The 19,586-nt window shown below is 51.5% G+C and overlaps 2 protein-coding genes across 7 annotated transcripts in view; one reads left to right on the top strand and one right to left on the bottom strand.

The window, feature by feature from the left end:
- RHPN1 (rhophilin Rho GTPase binding protein 1) overlaps window positions 1-2,920 on the bottom strand; it is a 42,405-nt gene extending 39,485 nt beyond the window's left edge. The window contains exon 1 of the mRNA XM_017837376.1: window positions 1,519-2,920. Coding sequence (XP_017692865.1) covers window positions 1,519-1,620 — 102 coding nt within the window. The 5' untranslated portion in view covers window positions 1,621-2,920. The remainder of the gene's footprint in view (window positions 1-1,518) is intronic.
- Window positions 2,921-13,389: 10,469 nt separating this feature from the next.
- TOP1MT (topoisomerase (DNA) I, mitochondrial) overlaps window positions 13,390-19,586 on the top strand; it is a 15,506-nt gene continuing 9,309 nt past the window's right edge. The window contains exons 1-5 of one of the 6 annotated variants that reach the window (XM_017837390.1): window positions 13,390-13,449; window positions 15,169-15,284; window positions 17,128-17,249; window positions 17,876-17,998; window positions 18,740-18,927. In XM_017837390.1, coding sequence (XP_017692879.1) covers window positions 17,184-17,249; window positions 17,876-17,998; window positions 18,740-18,927 — 377 coding nt within the window. In that variant the 5' untranslated portion in view covers window positions 13,390-13,449; window positions 15,169-15,284; window positions 17,128-17,183. Of the gene's footprint in view, window positions 13,450-15,168; window positions 15,285-15,539; window positions 15,801-15,844; window positions 16,037-16,129; window positions 16,349-16,483; window positions 17,055-17,127; window positions 17,250-17,875; window positions 17,999-18,739; window positions 18,928-19,586 lie in introns of those variants that run through there. The other 5 variants (XM_017837388.1, XM_017837384.1, XM_017837385.1 and 2 more) reach the window with 5 other exon arrangements.

Here is a 19,586-nt window from a genome sequence, read left to right as displayed (position 1 = left end):
GTTCAGTTTAGTGTTCTGAGGTTCAGTTTAGGGTTTAGTTTGGGGTCCTGAGGTTCAGTTTAGGGTTTAGTTTGGGGGTCTGAAGTTCAGCTTAGGGTTTCGTTTGGGGGTTTGAGGTTTAGGTCAGGCATTAGTTTGGGGTTCTGAGGTTCAGTTCAGGCTTTAGTTTGGAGGTTTGAGGTTCAGTTTAGTGTTCTGAGGTTCAGTTTAGGGTTTAGTTTGGGGTCCTGAGGTTCAGTTTAGGGTTTAGTTTGGGGTCCTGAGGTTCAGTTTAGGGTTTAGTTTGGGTTTTAGTTTGGGGTTTTACAGAGTTCCTGCAGGTTTCTTCCTTTGCCTCTCAGGGGACAGAGCTAACACTGAAATCGCCCCAAAAATCAACATTGATCCAGGTTTTCCTGCAATTCCAAAGCCCCTTGGAGCCCAGGGGTGGCTGTTGATGCCCAGGATTGGGGTTGGTGGCACCCTGAGGACAATCCCCATGGATTTCACCCCCTGTCACTAATTAAAGGAGTTTAATGAGCAGCTCTGCTGGGCCCATCTCACACCCACAGCCGGACTTTCTTGGGGGGTAATTCCCAAGGGAAAACTTCCCAGGAAGCAACACCTTGGCCAGCACCTCCAAGAGCCAGAGGAGGGGCGGGCACCACCCGGCTGGACCAACTTCCCGTGGGCAGGAAGGAGGAAAAAACCCCCAAATCCGGGAGAATTTGGTTCAAAGCAGCCACTGGGAAGTCGTGGATGGAGCCGGAGGAGGGAGATGGGATCCGGGAGCGGAGTTTAGGGATGAGGAGCTGGGAGAGAGGGTTGTGTGGGTCTCTTCCACCCCCAAATCCCACCTGAAGCCCTTCCTGATGTGTCAGGCCAGGAGGCACCTGCACCCCAAAAAAGGGCACCCCCGATATTCCATTGGGGAATAACGATGGGGAAGAAAACTGATGGGAAACAGACCCCAAAATTAACATTTATCCAGGTTTTCTTACAACTCCAAAGCCTCTTCCAGCCCAGGGATGGGTGTTGATGCCCAGGGGATGGCAGGGATTGGGGTTGGTGGCAGCCTGAGGACAATCCCCATGGATTTCACCCCCCCCAGCACTAATTAATTATTGTAGACCCATTATTAATTATTCTGCTGGCTCCAAGGGGACAAAACTAATGGGAAACACATGGAAATAGCCCCAAAATTAATATTTATCCAGGTTTTCTTGTAACTCTAAAGCGTCTTTGAGCCCAGCAGTGGGTGGTGATGCCCAGGGGATGGTCCCTGGTTCCCATGGATCCCACGGGAACACCAGACCGGTGCCGTGGATCCCACAGGGACACCAAACCGGCCCCGTGGAATCCACAGGGACACCAAACCGACCCCATGGAATCCACAGGGACACCAAATGGCCCCATGGATCCCACGGGGACACCAAACCGGCCCCGTGGATCCCACAGGGACACCAAACCAGCATCCTGGATTCCATGGGAACACCAAACCCGCCCCCTGCATCCACCCCTGGCACCCCCCAGCCTCACCTTCCGAGTGCTGCCGCTCTTGGGGCCGTGCAGGAGGACGAGGCCACCGTCCCTGTCCCCTTTCCTGGGGCCATCCAGGTTCTCCTCCTCGGGGGGCATCATTTCCAGGGATGCAGCATCCACAGGGTGGGGAGGAGTGGGCCCACAGCTGGGGGCTCCTTTTCACCCCACACGGTGGTTTGGGGGCTCCTCTTCACCCCACAGGGTGGGTTGGGGGCTCAATGACCTTTCCTTGGGCTGCTCTGGTTGTCCTGGACTAGCCCCCAGTCCCGTCCTAGGTTTAGGAGGGGGCTTAAACCCCCTCTAACCCCTGCTCTGTTATTTTGGAAAGCCCTCTGCACTTCACATCTGGCCAGATGTGAGCACCCAGCCCCTACAGAGATATCCCAGGGAAAGGGGGGGGACACAAACCCCACAGACCCTCCTTTTTAAAGCTACCCCAGATGAGGTGGGGGGGAAGTTAAACCCCCCCAAACTCCCCTTGCAGAGCTACCCCAAATATGGGGTTAAACTCCTCTTCCAAGAGTTGCCCTAATTATGGGGGGGATTAAACTCCTCTTGCAAGAGCTGCCCTAAATATGGGGGGGGATTTTAAACTCCTCTTGCAAGAGCTGCCCTAAATAGGGGGGGGATGTTTAAACCTCTCCGAACCCCCTTGTAGAGCTACCCTAAATAGGGGGGGAGTGTTTAAACTCCCAAAACCTCGCCTTTCAGACCTACCCCAGATCGGGGGAACCCCCAAAACCCCCCTAAATGAAGGGAGAGGGTTCAAACCCCCACTAACTCCCCTTTCAGAGCTATCCCAGCTCGGGAGGGGGGTTAAAATCTCCCAAACCCCCCTTATAGAACTGCCCTAAATGGGAGGGGGATGTTAAACCCCCTCAATCCCCCCCCAAACCCCCCTAGGGGGAGAAGGTTCAAACCCCCAATAACTCCTTTTTCAGAGCTTCCCCAGCTGCGGTGCGAGGGTTAAACCCCTCTCCCCTTGCAGGGCGACCCCAAAAAAAGGAGGTGTTTAAACGCCCAAGAACTTCCCTTACAGAGCTACCCCAGCTGCGGAGGGGGGTTAAACCCCCCCAAAACCCACCTTGCAGAGCTCTCTACAGGGGTTAAACCCCTTCCCCTTACAGAACCACCCCAAAAGGAGGGTGGGAACCCCCCAAACCCCCCCTTTCTAGAGATGCTCCAGCCACGGGGACCCCCCCAAACTCCTTTAAAGAGCCAAACCCCGCCGCCCTACAAACCCTTCTACGTTAATATCCCACCTCGGACGACCCCAAACTCCCGGCTCGGTGTCCTCGCTCAGCCCCAGAGCCCCCGCCCGGCCCCGCCGATCCCAAATCCCGGCGCGATCCCAGAGGCGGCTCCCTCGCGGCGCGGGGGATAAGCGGGGCGGGGGGGCGGGGCGTAACCCCCGTCAGCCAATGGAAAAGCGGGACGGCGCTGATGGACGGCGGCATCGCCCAATGGGAGCGCGGCGAGGGCGGGACCGGAGGGGCCGTTGCCCCCGGCAACGGGGGGAATTAGAACGCGGGTGACGTCACCGGAGGCGGGGGTTGAGGCCACGCCCACGGGCGGGCACAGACGGGAGCGGCCCCGCCCCCGCGGAACATCTGGGGGGGGCGTCGGGGCCCAACCCCACCGGCCACATCTGGATGAGCCCAATTACAACCGGGAGCACTCCCCCGTCTCGGCCACGTCTGGATCTGGGCTCCGCTTCTGCCCCCTGAGTAACAGCTGGGAACGGGTTCGCTCCCACCCCGGCCACATCTGGATGACCCCCCCACACAACCAGGTGCCCCCCTCACCATCCCAAACACATCCGGACGACCCCCACCTACAACAAGAGCACCTCCTCACATCTGGGTGCCTCTCCCACCTCCCGTGCCACATCTGGGCGAGTGTCCATTTAACCCCGGACACATCTGGATGACCCCCCCACAACCAAGTGCCCCCCTCACCATCCCAAACACATCTGGGTGCCCGTCCTGCTCCACAACCCACACCTGGGCACGTGTCCGATCCCATCTCGGGCACATCTGGATGATCCCATCTGCAACCAGGAGCCGCCCCCCGACCACATCTGGGTGCCCCTCCCACCTCCCTTATCACATCTGGGTGCATATTTGATCCCACCCCGAGCACATCTGGATGAACCCCCCTACAATCAGGTGTCCCCCTAGCCATCCCAAACACATCTGGGTGCCCCTCCCACCTCCCGTGCCACGTCTGGGCAAATGTCCGCTCCTATCCCGGACACATCTGGACGACCCCACCCACAACCAGGAGCCGCCCCCCGACCACATCTGGGTGCCCCTCCCACCTCCCTTATCACATCTGGGTGCGCATTCGATCCCACCCCAGGCACATCTGGATTACCCCAACTACAACCAGGTGCCCCCCTCACCATCCCCACCACATCTGGGCAGCCCTCTCACCTCCAGTGCCACATCTGGATGAGTGTCCACTCCTAGGCTGGACACATCTGGATGACTCCACCTCCAACCCGGAGCAGTTCGGCAACATCTGGGCCAGCTGTGCCCTTGCCCTGCTAAAGCCACCAGGGGTTTCTCCTGTACAAACCACGTCATAATATGAAATATAATTAAAAAATGCGTGAAGAAATAAAATTAAATCTATTTTATTCCTTTTTCCAGCCAAATCCAGGCCAGTCCTGCCCTGTTTCCCCCCTCTGAGCTGTTGTCCCTCCAAAAAGGTCCCTAAGTCATTACCTGGGCCTTAATTAAGTTAATGAGCCCAAGCTTGTGCGGGATGAATCCCATTGAATTCCAGGCACATCCAGCTCTATAACGATGGAGAAAAATTAGCCTGGCATTAAGCCTTTTATATTTATCATTTATATGTATTTGTATTTTTATTTCACATATTTTTATATAATTTATGTGTAGTTTATATTTATTATTTATATTTAATATATTTTTAATTTATAAATAATTTATATTTATTATTCATATTTATTTTATAATTGTCTGAATACATTAAACTGAATTCCACCTTTCCCAGTCATTTTTTCCTCACTGGGGCTTCAAGGACTGTGTGATCCCAAAGAAAGGAATATATTAGGAAGGGTTTTCTCTCTCTCCTGTATTTCCCAATCCAGAAGGAGCTGCTGGACCAGAAAGGTGGAATTATTGATTAGGAAATCCTGGGATTTTGGCACTGATACATCCCTAAACTGCTCATTGTGGTGCCACCAAACTGTGCAGAGACCCCATTCCAGTCTGGTTTTCCCCAGGGATGATCCAGCCCCACTTTGTGGTCCACGTTCTCTGGATGGAGCCATCCTGCTTCCATTCCCCCGATTCCAAAGGGAAAATCCATCAAAATATATAAAATTCATCTTAATGATCAAGAGCTTTGCCCCAAGTCGTGCTTGGGTTGGAGGACGAGCACCTGGAGCTGATCCAGGTCAGGACAAGCTTTTCCCAGCTCACCCACCCTGTAAATCCCACTTTTTCCCATCATGGAGATCTCAGGCTTGGGAGAAACCTTCTCCAAGCTGAACAAATCTTATGGAATCCATGGAAAATGGAAGCAAATTTAATATAAGCCAGTCCCTGGGTTGGAAGGAGGCGGCCGAGGGCGAACAAGCCCCGGCACGAAGTCGTCCTTCCCTGCTCCCTCTCCCATCCCTTCCCAACCTTTCTCATCCAGCAGGAAAGGTGGCTTGGATGCATTTTTCCTGGGGTGGTGCAACAGGGATCAAAGAGGCTTTCCCAGAGCCAGCCCTGCCTCCGGGACTTTCCGCTCCCGGCTCCTTCCCAAGGGAACTCATGGCCCCGCTACTCGTCCTGAATGGGGATCTCAGCAGGGAGCCATAGCTCTTACTGACCCCAGATCCAGCTTTTTCCTGGAATTATAGGATGGTTTGGGTTGAAATGGGCTGTGAAGATCCCTCTGTCTTGCAGAGGTTTTTATGGAATGCCCCAGGGAATGAGGTTGCTCCCAGTCCAGGGCCACCAAAGCTCAGCCTGAGCGGAGATGATTCCCATTGTGCCAGGAGAGGTTGGGATGGATGGAATGAGCCTCTGAAAGACCCCTGGATAAAATAAACCCCGTTTGGGAAGGCACAAGGCTGGGAAGCTGAAGAGGATGGAGATTCCAAGCCTGGGCAAAGCATGGGCAGATCCCTCCAGGAATCATGGAATGGCTTGAGTTGGAAGGGACCTTCAAGATCATCTCATTCCAACCCCCTGCCATGGGCAGGGACACCTTCCACTAGCCCAGGTTGCTCCAAGCCCCATCCAGCCTGGGCTTGGACACTTCCAGGGCTGGGGCAGCCACAGCTTCTCTGGGAATTCCATTCCAGCCCTCACCGCCCTCCCAGGGAAGAATTCCTTCCCAATATCCCATCTAACCCTCCCCTCTGTCAGTTTAAAGCCATTCCCTGTGTCCTGTCCCTCCCCTCCCTGTCCCAAGTCCCTCTCCAGCTCTCCTGGAGCCCCTTTAGGCCCTGGAAGAGGCTCTCAGGTCTCCCTGGATCCTTCTCTTCTCCAGGCTGAACATTCCCAATTTGGGAAAAGCTTTGCTGTGTCCCTGTTGTCCCTGTGCCCCAACCCCTGTTGTCCCTCTGCTCCATCCCCTTCCCAGGTGTTCTCTCGACCAGCCTGAGGATGGATGAGACCATTCCATGCTCAGCTGCAACGAGGTTCCTGATGACCCCCACGGGCAGGTGGAAGCAATGGACTCATCCCATGAATAGGGCTGGAGAGGAGCCCTGGGAAGGGCTTCAGGATGAGGGTTGGAGGCACCAGGAATCACTGTCCTATGGGATCTGGGCTCTGGACCCACCGTTTGGGCTCTGAGACCCCTCTAAATCCAACCTGATGGATGAAAAGCAGCTGGATTTGGGGATAATTTAATTCTGTGATTGAAGAGGGGGGGATCTCCCGCAAGGTGGGTTTTCCTAAATTGTTTTTAAATCCATATATTTGGCCCCATCCTCCACCTGAGGGGTGCAAAGTAGTCCCCCCTCGGGGTCTCCTCGCTGTTGCTTAAGGGGCTCTCTCCAAATTTGGGGCTAAAACTTCCTTTCCCAGGGTGCATTTTGGGCTGGGAACCTCCCATCAGGCTCGGGGGGGGGGGCTTTAAGTAAACTTCCTGGAGGAGGGAGTTTCCCTCGGGAAGGTGACTGGGTGAAGTCTCCTCTTCTCTGGGTGGGTTTGGGGGAAGAACTTGGTCCCACCAGCAGCTCTGGGTGCTCCCGGTACAACAAAGTGTGGGAAAACATGGAAGTTTTCCAAGTGTTTTCTACTCCTCGAAAAGTTCAGCTGATGTTTCCTGGTGCTTTGGTTCTTCTTTCCTTGAGAAATCCCATTTTTTTCTCAGCTGGGGAGGTTTTTCATGGATTGGGACCACCTGGGTGTTTAATATGAGCCTTACTTCCTCCATCCTCTGAGTTTCCATGGGGAGCAGGGATTTGGGAGGGTCTGGATGTTGCAGCCACCAGGAAAGGGAGGTGAGAGCTGAGGGGTCTCTCTGCTCTGCTGAATTATTTTCCAGTGTGGTGGGAGCTGGGAATTCCTCCCGAAATTCATGATTTGGGGGGATTTCCCTTGCCTTTTTTTTTTCTTTTTTCTTTTTTTTTAGCAGGAATTTTATTTTTCCCACCTCCCAGAGCAGCTCAGGGGCTGGACTCAAGGATTTGCTGTTTCTTGGTCTCTTTGGGTCCTTGTTAAACCTGAGCTTGACCTTTTGGGGTTGAGCTCTTGGTTTTCTCTGGTAGAAAATTTGGGATTCTACCAGCCCCGGGGTTTCTCCCTGTTGTTGCAGTGACATCCTTGAGGACTCTGCCTTAACATTCCCAAGAACTGCTGGATGAGGGAGCCATGGGAGTCTCAAGGGATAGTGGGATGAAAAAGAGCAGCAGGTGGGTCCTGTGGGGCGTGGCAGGGGATTTTGGGGGGCTCCAGCATTACATGAGCACTCTGGATTTCCTGGGAATTTCAGGCCTTAAGGGATCAAGCAGGAAAAATCCCTCTAAATTTCCTTTGGGGAGCCCTTTTTTGGTGCTTCTGGAAATCAGGGTTGGGCAGTGTGGGATCACACCATGGGTTATTTTCCCCACTAAGGGGTTTGCTGTGGGTATTCCCTGCTTGTCTTCAGTGGGATCAGTTTTTCCTTGTCCCCAGGAAGCGAAAGAAGGAGTTGGAGAAAGGGCTGGAGGTGCCAAAGGAGCTCAGGACAAAGATTGGGAAGAAGGAGCCGGAATGTTCAGTGCAGGTACCTCTTTCTCCCTGCTGGGGTGACCTTGGTGACTGTCCCAAAAGTTTTATGGATGGGGAAAAAAAAACAAACCAAAACAACCCTATGGCATGAACTTCCTTCTCCCTCATGCTGCTCCATCCTGGTGCAAAGTTCCCTGTAGGAAAAGGGGGAAAAGGGAAGAAGAAGAAGAAACAACCACCAGAGGTCGAGGAGAAGCCGCTGCAGGAGAACGTCATCAGCAGGTGAGTCCTGGGGACTCCCCTCAGGGAGGAGATGGGATCTCCAGGGCTCTGCTCCCTCCATCTGGGATCATCCCATGGGAGTGCCACGTCCAGCTCTGCTTCCCTTGTGCTGCCTGGATCATCAGAATGGGAGAAATAAAAGCATGGAGTGACAGGACAAGGGGAGATGGGCTTAAGATGAAGGAGGGAGGGTTTAAGTTGGATTTTGGGAAGGAATTCTTCCCTGGGAGGGGTTGGGGGGCTGGGATGGAATTCCCAGAGAAGCTGTGGCTGCCCCATCCCTGGAAGTGTCCAAGGCCAGGTTGGAGCAACCCGGGGCAGTGGGAGGTGTTCCTGCCCATGGAATGAGATGATCTTAAGGTTCCTTCCAAACCGAACCATTCCATGATCCTAAAAATCGTGTTTTCCTTCTGTCTCCTCCGTGTCCAAGAAGCTCCCTAAAGCAGGAGGCTGCAGGAGGGAAAGGTCTTGGCTCGAGCCTGTGGAATGGGATCCAAGCTGAGGAAGGAGCTGCCCCGGGCTCGGTACGTGGTGGTCTCGGAGCTGAAGGATTTGGGAGCACTCCCGTGGTTTGTTCCCAAGGGATCTGTGATGGTGGTGTCCTACAGCCTGAGGATGTGGGAAAGCCCTTGTTTTTGGAGCATCTGGAATTAAATTAAGGAGTAAATTCCCTGTGTCGCTGTGGGAGTTGGATAACTCACATTTTTTGACTTATCCTGGGATAAGTTTTCCCAGGAGCACCGGGACACGGGGGACTCTGTCACTTCCCAAGCATAATGTTGGGATTGGTCTCATCCTGCAGCATCTTTCCTGAGGGATTTGGGCTTCCTGCCCCATCCCTGGAAGTGTCCAAGGCCAGGTTGGACAGAGCTTGGAGTAACCTGGGATAGTGGGAAGTGTCCCTGCCCATGGCAGGAGGTTGGGTCTGGATAATCTTTGAGGTTTCTTCCAACCCAAACCATTCCATGATTTTTGGCTGATCCGGGCTAATTCCTACAACGTTTTGCTTTGCCCACATTAACAGTTCCCATTTGTCCTCTTGTGGAAAACCAGCAGAGAGGCTTTTTTTCCAAAAAAGATCTAAAATGTCAGCAAACTCTTTCCTGGCGGGATAAAACTGGAACCACAGCCTGGAAAAACCCCCCAGGGGTGGGGGGGGCTGTGATCCATGTCCTGCTGTTCCCGGTGCAAACATCAGGAATCCACAGGCAGGATTTACTTTGGAAGGTCATGGTTCCTAAATTTCCTGACGTGATTCCTGCCAGCAGCTGTAGGATTGTGAATCCCAGAGCAGGAATATTCCCAGGGAACGAAAGTTGACGTTGTCCTAACCAACCTCTAATTAACTGAGGTTTTGATTCCCCCTTTAATGAGTTCACCCAGCAACTGCTTTCAAGAAAAATCCCTCTGTGGTTTTGGTTTCCTTTGAAAGAGAAACTCGGGAAGGCGGAATTTCTAAGGAGAGCCTGGATGCTTGGAGAGGGTTGGAGGAGCTTGGGATGGGTTTCAGGGTGTCTGGTGTGGTCAGGAGCAGGAAAAAAATCTGGTTTCAGCTTTGAGAACAAGTTTGCAGATATTAAAATAAGATTCCTGGTGGCCTCCAAGGGGCAGATTTTAGGGTTTGTGTCCCCTCTGAGCTCATTTTTTTCCAGGTTCTATCCCAGTTTTCCCTCTATTTTGTCCCTTTCTTGTGTTTCCCACCCTGTGGCTTTGTCCCCACCCCTTTTTCCCTCTTGCCATCTGCTACAAAGGTGATTTCCCCTCCTAAGAGCCAAACTGGCACTTGATGCATCTTTATTTTGGAGCCATCCCATTCCTGTTAGTCCTGGAATTCTATCCCAGCAGTGCATCCAAGGAGCAGGTGGTTGAGGAGGGGTAGAGCTTTCGGGTTTTTGCTCCATAAAATACTTTAATGGTGTTGTTGGAAGGAAGGCAGGGATTTCCTAACCCCAGAAAAACCTCAAAGCTTGGAAAATCTTGGCTGGTTTGGGCTCCTGGTTTCCAACCAAGGAGGCCAAGGAAGGGGAAAACGGTGGCAGGGTGAGGGGCTGGGTGATTTTTGGGAGTGATGCTGCTCTTGGGATACCTGTTCCAGGTCACCTTTCCCAATATATTCCAGGAGGAGACCAAAGGAACCCTCCCCCAAGGACCATCCGTGGAGCTTCAAGACTCTTCAGGGTGAGTTGAGTCACTTTTGGGATGATTTTTACCCGGAGAATTGGGAATTTTGTCCTTTTTCTTCTTTTTTTTTTTGTGGGGTTGCACAGCCCTGGGTCACCAAAACCAGCAGTTGGTGCCTCCGCTGAGCAGCTTCACCAGTGACACCTTTCCAAAAACATCCCGAGGGGGATTTAAGGCTCAATCCTGGGATTTGAGGGTGGAGAGGGAAGGTCCTGCCCCATCCAAGCTCCCTGAGTCAGCAGGGTGGGATTGCTCAGTTGCAAACACCTCCAGGAACGGAGAGGTGGGAACAACCAGCCTCCCAAATCCTGGGAAAAGGCTGTTCCTTCCCTCTCCCTGCGCTAGATCTGGGTGGAGATAAGAAGCTGAACTCGGGCCTAAGCAGGTTAATCCTCTCTTGCCTCTTCAAAATGCCCACTGAGAGGCCTCTAATGAGACCTTTGGAATAAAGAGCCGATCCCAAAAGGTGGCAGGAAGGACTTTGCCTCCTGAGTCATGGATCTCTTAATGAGATTGGAAGGGCTGAGCTTGTTTTCCCGGGATATTTTTCCCTAATGAGTTTAGTGGGGATGGTCTGATGTGCATTCCAGCTGGAAAAAGCATCTGGCTCCTGGTTTGGTGTTTTTTTTTCCTTGGGAGCTTTGTTTCCATCCCAAAAATTCCTGTGCCCCATTTTGTCCCACATTAAGGTAATTAAGGATCAGCCTAAATTAATTTGGAGAAAAGGGCCAAACCCTTCACTGTCTCTTGTAGATACTGTGTGGGATGTTTTGGATAAAAGCAGGAATTTGTGGCTCTTCTGTTTGGGCTCCCCTGGAATTCCAGGAGAGCCATCCCATCGCTTCTGTTGAGCCTCTTCCTTGGGAGCAGGAATGTGGTTTTCCAGCTCTTTTCTGGGTAGGATCAGGTCTGTGGTTCCAAAGTAGTTCTGCTGAGGGGTGCCAGGAACTGGGAAAGACAGGGAATGGGGCTGATCCATGGCCTGAGCTCAGCTCCAGCCTTATCCAGCTGAGAGAGGCAGGGAATGGGGCTGATCCATGGGCTGAGCTCAGCTTCAACCTTGTCCAGCAGGGAGAACTTTCTTGGGAAGTGACAATGACCCCAAAGGGACAGAAACAAGTTTCCACGTGGACATGGAGGCACAATCACCTCCATCCTGGAATCACAGAGTTTGGAAAAGACCCCACATTTCCATGTGGGGCCAGGGGACACCATCACCTCAACCCTCATGGAATCATTAAGGTTGGAAAAGACATCCAAGATCATCGAGTCCAACCACTATCCCATGTCCTCAAGTGCCACGTTTATGTTTCCTGGACACTTCCAGGAGGGATGGTGATTCCAGCACTTCCCTGGGCAGCCCATTCCAATGCTTGCCCACCCTTCCAGTGAAGAATTTTCCCGATATCCATCCTAAATCCACCCTGTGGAGAGGTAGGCTTGGTTTAGGCTGTGCTTGCTACTCCTTCCTTCCTATTTTGCTTGGATATTTTTGGGGGGGAACAGGAGCAGCTCCAAGATGATGTTCCCAATTCCCTGCCTGGCTCGGAGAAACCTTGGGAGGAGTTATTTTATAGGGACAGGTTGTGCTTTGTAATCTTTCCCAAGTCCCACAGAAATCCCAGAAATTCCAGTGATCTCTGTGCTGAGCAGGGAAACATTCCCATGTTCCCCACCCATATTGTGGATGGAAGGAATTGTGGATTTGGACACTCCTTGTCCTGCAGATTGTTGTGAAGTTGTGTCCTTCCCCGTCCTTCCCCGTCCTTCCCCGTCCTTCCCCGTCCTTCCCTTCCCATCCTCAGGCTGCCTTGGGATGAAGGAGCTTGTCCCCACAATCCCAGCAGTCCCATCTCCTCCTCCGCTGTATCCATGAAATCCAACCTGATCCCGCCTGTCCCGTGTGCTGTTGGTGCTCCCAAACCTTGTAAACTTTTCCCCTGAGGTTTCTCTGGGAATATTCCCTTGGAATGTCGCCCATTTGGTCTGGAGACCTCGTGGTCCTGCTTTTCTTGAGCTTCCTCATCCCATCAAATCCATGTGGGATTAAATGTGGATAAAATCCGCTGCTGTTTTGGGATATCTCCGTGTGCCACAACACCTGTGGAGCTTCCCTGGAGGAGAAACAAGGACTTGTTTGGGAGCAATTCCCTAATTTTGGATGGAAGAGGTGGAGCTGGTGCTCCCCAAGATGGTGAGAAGTGGCTGGAATTTCGTTGTAGGTCCCAGGATAAACCCCGGGAACCAGGACCTGCAGTGGGACAGCAGCTCTTGGAGAGCCAGAATGGAATTGGGGTAGGAAATCTGGGAGGAATGACATTCCCTGGACCTGATCCTGCATGGAATACATCCCTCAGCCACTCCTGGGCTTTGGGATAACCTCTCTCTTTTCCCAACCTCAACATTCCTTCCCTTCTGGCTGCTTTCCACAGATCCCAAAGCCAAGTGATGGTGTTCCTGGTGGGATTTCCTCCCCTTCTGGAGATCCTGGGAATTTGGAAATGGATGAGGAGAAGGAGCTGGATCCCCCTGTCCCCCAAAAGGAATGGGATTCCCAAGTCCTGAAAAGCAAAAAAGGACGAGAGAAGAAACAAGAAGAAAAGAAAGAGCAGGAAAAGGGATTGAAGAGGAAAAGAGGGAGGAAGAAGGATAAATTTGGGAATGGGATGGAGGGAATTGAGGAGGAGGAGGAAAGTGATGGGGGCAGGAATTGGGAAGGGGAACAGGGAAGAGCCAAAAGAGGGAAAAGCAACGGATTTCAGGGACAGGGGGATGGGAGAGAAAACCAGGAGACGAGAAAAGTGAAGAAACACAAGAAGGGGAAAGTTGAGGGGGCGGAAAAGGTGGGAAAAAAGGGAATAAAGAAGGAAAAGGTGTTGGAAGAGGAAAAGGAGCAAGAGGTGGAAAAGATGGAGGAGGAGGAGGAAAGAGAGGAAGGAGCAGGAGGTGAAATGGAGGGAAAAGATGAGGCAGGAAAGGGAAGTGGGGATGGAAAAGGAGTAAAGGAGGAGGAAAAGGTGGGAGAGACACGGAGCACGGGGATGGAGCAGGAAAAGGAGGAGGAGGAAGGGAAGGGAGATGGGCCAGGGAAAGGGAAAAAGAGGAAAAGCAAGAAGAAAAAGCTGGAAGGGGAAGAGCAAGAGAAGGAGGAGAAGAAGAGGGAAGAGGAGGAGACTCCAGGGAAAAGCAGGAAAAGGAAATCCAAGGAAGGAGGAGGAGAAAGAAACAACAAAAAGGCGCGGAAAGAGGAGGAAAAAGAGGCGGAAAACAAGTGGAAATGGTAAATATTCCGTGGAAATGGTAAATATTCCATGTGCTTTCGGCCCCTCGGGAAGATCCGACCGGGATGCTTTGGGGGGGTTTTGGTTTGAGTTCCTTGGGTAAAAGGGTGAACATGGAATTTTGAGTTTTATTTTTTAGGGCAAAAGTGTGCAAATGGAATTTTTAGTTTTATTTCTTTGGGGTAAAACTGAAAATTCAATTTTAGTTTTATTTCTTTGGGGTAAAACTGAAAATTCAATTTTAGTTTTATTTCTTTGGGCAAAAGTGTGAAAATTGAATTTGAGTTTTATTTCTTGGGGTAAAATTGAAAATGGATTTTTTGGTTTTATTTCTAAGGGCAAAAGTGTGAAAATTCAATTATAGTTTTATTTCTTGGGGTAAAAGTGTGGAAATTCAATTGTAGTTTAATTTCTTGGGGTAAAAGTGTGGAAATTAAATTGTAGTTTAATTTCTTGGGCTAAAAGTGTGGGAATTCAATTGTAGTTTTATTTCTTTGGGTAAAAGTGTGAAAATTGAATTTTTGATTTTATTTCTTTGGGTAAAACTGAAAACTGAATTTTTGGGTTTCTTTCTAAGGCCAAAAGTGTGAAAATTGAATTTGAGTTTTATTTCTTTGGGTAAAGGTGTGAAAATTCAATTTTAGTTTTATTTCTTAAGGCAAACCTGAAAATTTAATTTTTGGTTTTATTTCTTGGGGCAAAAGTGTGAAAATTGAATTTTGTTGCCATTTTTTACCTGTTTTGCTGGATTTTCTGAAGCCCTGAACTCGTCACTCTTGGCAGGACGAAGGGGCTGAGAGGGAAAACCCAACAGTGTCTGCAAAATTGAAGATTTTTTTCCTTAATATCTTGCATTTTCCCTGTGTTTTTCTGGGAAAATCCACCTTTTGCCACACTGGATTTATTCCCCATTTATTTCCCATCCAAAATTCCTATAACTCATTGATTTTTCCTTAATATCCTTTTTTCCCCCCCGTTGTTTTTCTGACAAAATCCACCTTTTCCTACAACCCATCCGTTCCTCCACGTTTCCAGGGGGAAGGAGAAAAATTCCCAAATGCTTCCGGGGCCGCCTCCTGAGCAAGAAACGGGAATTTCTCTCTCTCAGTCCGTGTTTTCCCAGCAATCCTTGGCTTTTTTTTCCCTTGGAGATGCTGGAATTAAAGGGCCAGTGCCCCATCCTGTGCTGTACCTCTTCATTTATCCCTGACCTTTTTATTAATTAATTAATTAATTAATTGATTTTGAATCTCCAGCCGAGACTCGGAAAACGGGACTTGAAAATCCTGTTTCTTCTGACTGAGGGGGGAGATGTGTTCAAATCTTATTTGCATGAAAATCAAAGTTCTGAACGATCCTGAGGAACAGCTCCAGGTTTTCCAGAGGAAGCAGTGGCTACCTCATCCCTGGAATTCTTCAGGATGGATTGGATGGGGCTTGGAGCGACCTGGGATAGTGGAAGGTGTCTCTTCCCATGGAATGAGATGATCTTTGAGGTCCTTTTGCTCTCCTGAATCCCTCCAATATCACCACCCGCTTCCTCAAAACACCTTTCCCTGGATTCCTTTGCAGCTTCCCTCGTCTCAAACAACGGGAAAACCGAGGCGGGAGCGGAGAAAACGGGATTTCACCTGGAGTTTGGGCCAACTTGGGGTCCGGAACTTCACCCTGGGGGTTTGGGATGTTCTCACTGTTCCCCCCTTTGTGTCTTCTCCCAGGTGGGAAGAGGAAAAGAAGGAAGATGGAGTCAAGTGGACGCAGTTGGAGCACAGGGGCCCCTACTTTGCCCCCCTTTACGAGCCCCTTCCCGAAGACGTTCGCTTTTATTACGCCGGTACGTCCGCCTCGGGATGGCACCCGGGGTTGTCTCTTCCCTGGAAAAACAGCTGGTGTCTTCTGCTGTATGGAATAGGAATATCCCATGGGATAAAGCCTGCAGGCATTGCTTGGAGCTGGAGGTGGAAGGAGTTCTGGGGTTATTCAGGAGTTGATCCTGGTTTTTTTCCCTGAGGAACCGTTTTTTTTCCTCGTTAAGGTGCGTTTTGGGGTTGAGTTTTAAGGATGAGTTGAAGCTTATCCTGGCTGGAAAACCAGGATTTTCCTGTCCCGTGGCCTCAGTGACTCGCCCCGTGAAATCTGGAAGGCTTTGGTTGAGGTGCTCTGAGCTCCTGCTCGTGGCTCCTGGTGTCCCCAGGGTCACCAAGGATCACTCACAGCAACTCCGGCGTTGCCGAGGGGCTGATCCAGGACAGATCCAGAGCTCTGCTGTCCTTGTTTTCCTCCCATTTCTGCTGGATTGTCTTCTTCCTGCTCTCAGCTTCATCCCTGAACTCATTTCTGGTGGATCCAGGCAAGGAGGGGCAACTTGGGGCTTGGCCAAAGGGGTGCTGGAGATGGGAGGGGACCACATTCCCTGGGGGTCTTGGTGCTCCTCAGCTCCATCCCTGGGCCTTCCTGTGCCTTTTTTCCAGTAGGAAAAAGGCCAATTTTGGGGAATGAGGTGTCTGGAGACACCAGAGGGCACTGCTGGGACATCCATGGGGCTGTCAGAGACTTTTTGGATCTCTGAGGAGGATCCCTGGCAGGGTTTGAACCTTCTCTGTGACCTCTGAAGTTGTTGGAGATCCACCCGTGTGCTGTGTGGATCAGGGCTGGTGGCTTTGGCCTGGAATCTTTGATCTTGGCTTGTTTCCTTAAAAATTATCACTATTCCTGGATGGAAAAGTGTTTGTAGACAGACAACAATCCCAAGTAGGAGGAGACCACGGAAGGGACCACGTGGTGCCTGTGGGTTGTCGTGGGGCTGCTCTGAGGCTGTGACCATCCATGGTCTGCAGTCCAGGAACCCCAAACTCCGGTGGTCCAGGTGGGATTGGACCATCCCTTGGAGCTCTGCAGGTTGCTTTTCCTCCAGCTTGCCTTGGAAAGTTGTTTCCAAGGAATTCTTAGGATGAGCCAAGATGTTCTTCCTTGGTTTCAGTGTGTTTCTCTGGGCGAAGAGCTCAGGAGAGGGTGGTGGCTTTGGCACCTCCAGGGGGGAGTGATCCCAGGCCCGGAGAAGGCCCGGGAACCGATCCCAGGCCCGGAGAAGGCCCGGGAACCGATCCCAGGCCCGGAGAAGGCCCGGGAACCGATCCCAGACATGAAGGATCCCAGACCCAGAGAACCCCCAAGAGAACTGATCCCAGATTCTGCCCAGAGAAGCTGTGCCTGTCCCATCCCTGGAAGTGTCCAAGGCCTGGTTGGACAGGACTTGGAGCAACCTGGGCTAGTGGAAGGTGTCCCTGTCCATGGCAGGGGTTTTGGAACTGAAAATCCCTTGCAACCCAAACTATTCCATGATTCTTGGATCCATTGGACAACCAGGAGAGGCTCTTGCCTCTTATGTCTTTTACAAACTTCAGCTTGGAGCATCCCATGGTTGTTCCATCTGTGTGGATGAGGTGAAACCTCTCCAAGGAGGATCCTGCCTCCTGGAATTGGTGGGATTCAGGAACATCCCACTGTGCCAAGAGCTGTGGACATTGATCCTGGAGCAGGAGGCGCTGAGCTCCTGCCAGTGACTCTTCTCACCCTTTGTCCCTGTTTTGGTGGAGCGTGGAATGTGAGGAGTCTCCAAAGGACTCTGGGATTGGGCTGTTCCCTTAACTGATGCTGAAGGTCCTCTCTTTTCCCAGGAAAACCCCTGAAGCTGAGCTTGGCCACGGAGGAAATCGCCACATTTTATGCCAAAATGCTCGACCACGAATACACGACCAAGGAGATCTTCCAGAACAACTTCTTCCACGACTGGAGGAAGGTACATCCCTGGGAGGGCTTCCTTGATATCCGTCATCAGGCCGTGGCGTGGGATGGGAGGGAATGAGAGGCTTTTGTGGCTTATTTATAACTATGAAATCCTGAATTCTGATTTGTTTCCTTGGTTTGGGGGGGATTTGGGTTGGGATTTGCTGCCTGCAGCATCTTTGAGGGCTTCACTTGTGCTCCCCCCCGAGTTTTGGTGATGGGAGGAGGTGCTGGATCTTCCAGACAGCTTCCCAAATGTTTGGGGGCTTGAAGGAACAACCTCATGGTCCTAAATAAAACCAAAAGCCCTGCTAGGGTGCATTTACACCCCCCAAATACCTTTTTGTGCACCTTCTGCAGTCCCTGAAGTTCCTGCAGTGGTTTTTTTGGGATTTTCTTCCATGTCAGAGGTTGTTCCACCCCAGCTTTGGCTGCATTTTGTTTCTCTGGGTGTTGGTTGAATCTGAAGGTCATCCAGACCTCCCTCTGTGGAAGCTGGATGTGACTGTGCCTCCTGATTTTTTTTCCAAAGAGGTGGAATATGGGTCTCTGTTCCCTTTTCTGGGAAGGAGAGGCACAAACTGTGTGAGGTTAGTTTGGTCTCCCAGCTTTATCCAGCCCATCCCACCTTTTCCCCAGGAGATGACCTCAGAGGAGCAGGAGATAATCCAGGAGCTGGCCAAGTGTGACTTCAGTGAGATCCACAAGTACTTTGTGGACAAAAGCGAGGCACGGAAAGCGCTCCCCAAGGAGGAGAAGCAGGTCAGGACTCATCCCTGGGACATCTGGGACTGGATAACGGTGTTTTGGGGTCCAACTTTGGGGTGTTTGGGCTCCTGCTTCTCGTTTTTTCCTGCTGGAATGCCCTGGGACCTCTTTGGAGCAGCTTTGTATCTATGACCATCATCCTGCTCTTCGTGAATTTTATCAGCAGGTCCTGCCCTTTCCATGGTTTTCCAACCTGCCAGCCATCCTTGGACCATGGTTTTGGGTCCTGCTCTATCCAGAGGATGGTGGACCTTGCTGAGGGACTGGTGGCCCTTGGGGTTGTTCCATCAGCATCACTGGGAAGGTTTGCAAAGTGGATGGAGATGAGCCACCTTTTGGGAATGGATTTGCCTCCTTCTCCCACCCTCTGAGCTCTGCCTTCCCAGCCCTCCCTTTTCTCCAGGGAAAGGGGGGTGGTGTTGGGTAAACACGAGCCATGGGGGTTAAAACTCATCCTGTGGGATGAGAGTAGGTTTGGATTAGATGTTGGGAAGAAATTCCTTACTGGGAGGGTGGTGGGACACTGGCACAGGTTGCCCAGAGAAGCTGTGGCTGCCCCATCCCTGGAAGTCTCCAAGGCCAGGTTGGATGGGGCTTGGAGCAACCTGGGCTAGTGGAAGGTGTCCTTGCCCAGGGCAGGGAGGTGGAATAAGAATGAGATAAATTTGGAGGTCCCTTCCAACTCAAACCATTCCATGATTTTTTTTTTTTTTGGTGTCCTGGTGCTTCTTTCAGAAGCTGAAGGAGGAGGCAGACAAGATCCAGGAGGAATATGGCTACTGCATCCTGGATGGGCACCGCGAGAAGATCGGCAACTTCAAAACGGAGCCGCCGGGGCTGTTCCGTGGCCGTGGCGACCACCCCAAAATGGGGATGCTGAAGAAGAGGATCATGCCAGAGGATGTGGTCATCAACTGCAGCAGGTGAGTTGCCATGAGCTCCTGGAGCTGGTTTTGAGACCGGGAGGAGCAGGATCCTGGGATTTCACCATCTCCTGCAATCCCTGCTTTCCATGCCCTGAGGACTTGCTGGAGCTCTTTGGTCACCTCCAGAATTCCTCTGTGGATCTCCAGTGGCCAGGAAGCTGCTCAAGCAGCTCCATCTCCCACTGGTTCATCCAAAATCAACCATAAACAACCTGTGGTTCTCTTGCTGCCTCTTGGAAGAAGGGACAACTCTGTGCTCCTCCTAATTTCCGTCCCTCCTAATTTTTTGGACCCCTCACGCTGCCTGGAAGCACCAGGATCATCCCTGGAGGAGGGAGGAAGACAGTGATTGGGTTAAGAGTCTTCTCTAAGTGCTAAATTAGATGAGTTGGGTTGGTCTTAAACCACCCATTTGAAGACTTTAATTCAAAACATTCCCCTCCAGAAAGTTCTCCTTTGTCTTCAGCATCCAAACGATAAAAGACCTGATGGTGGGAAGGGTCTGGAGCACCAGGAGTGGCTGAGGGAGCTTGGGGGGGGCTCAGCTTGGAGAAAAGGAAGCTCAGGATGGACCTTATTTCTCTCTACAGCTCCCTGAAAGAAAGGGGTGGACAGGTGGGGGTTGGTCTCTTCTCCCAGATGGGGCCATTTCCTCT

The sequence above is a fragment of the Lepidothrix coronata genome, unplaced genomic scaffold (genome assembly GCF_001604755.1).
Source record: "Lepidothrix coronata isolate B3197 unplaced genomic scaffold, Lepidothrix_coronata-1.0 Scaffold302, whole genome shotgun sequence".
Lineage (NCBI taxonomy): Eukaryota > Metazoa > Chordata > Aves > Passeriformes > Pipridae > Lepidothrix > Lepidothrix coronata.
Note: the sequence above shows the minus strand (reverse complement) of the source record. Positions and strands in the feature narration are given on the sequence as shown.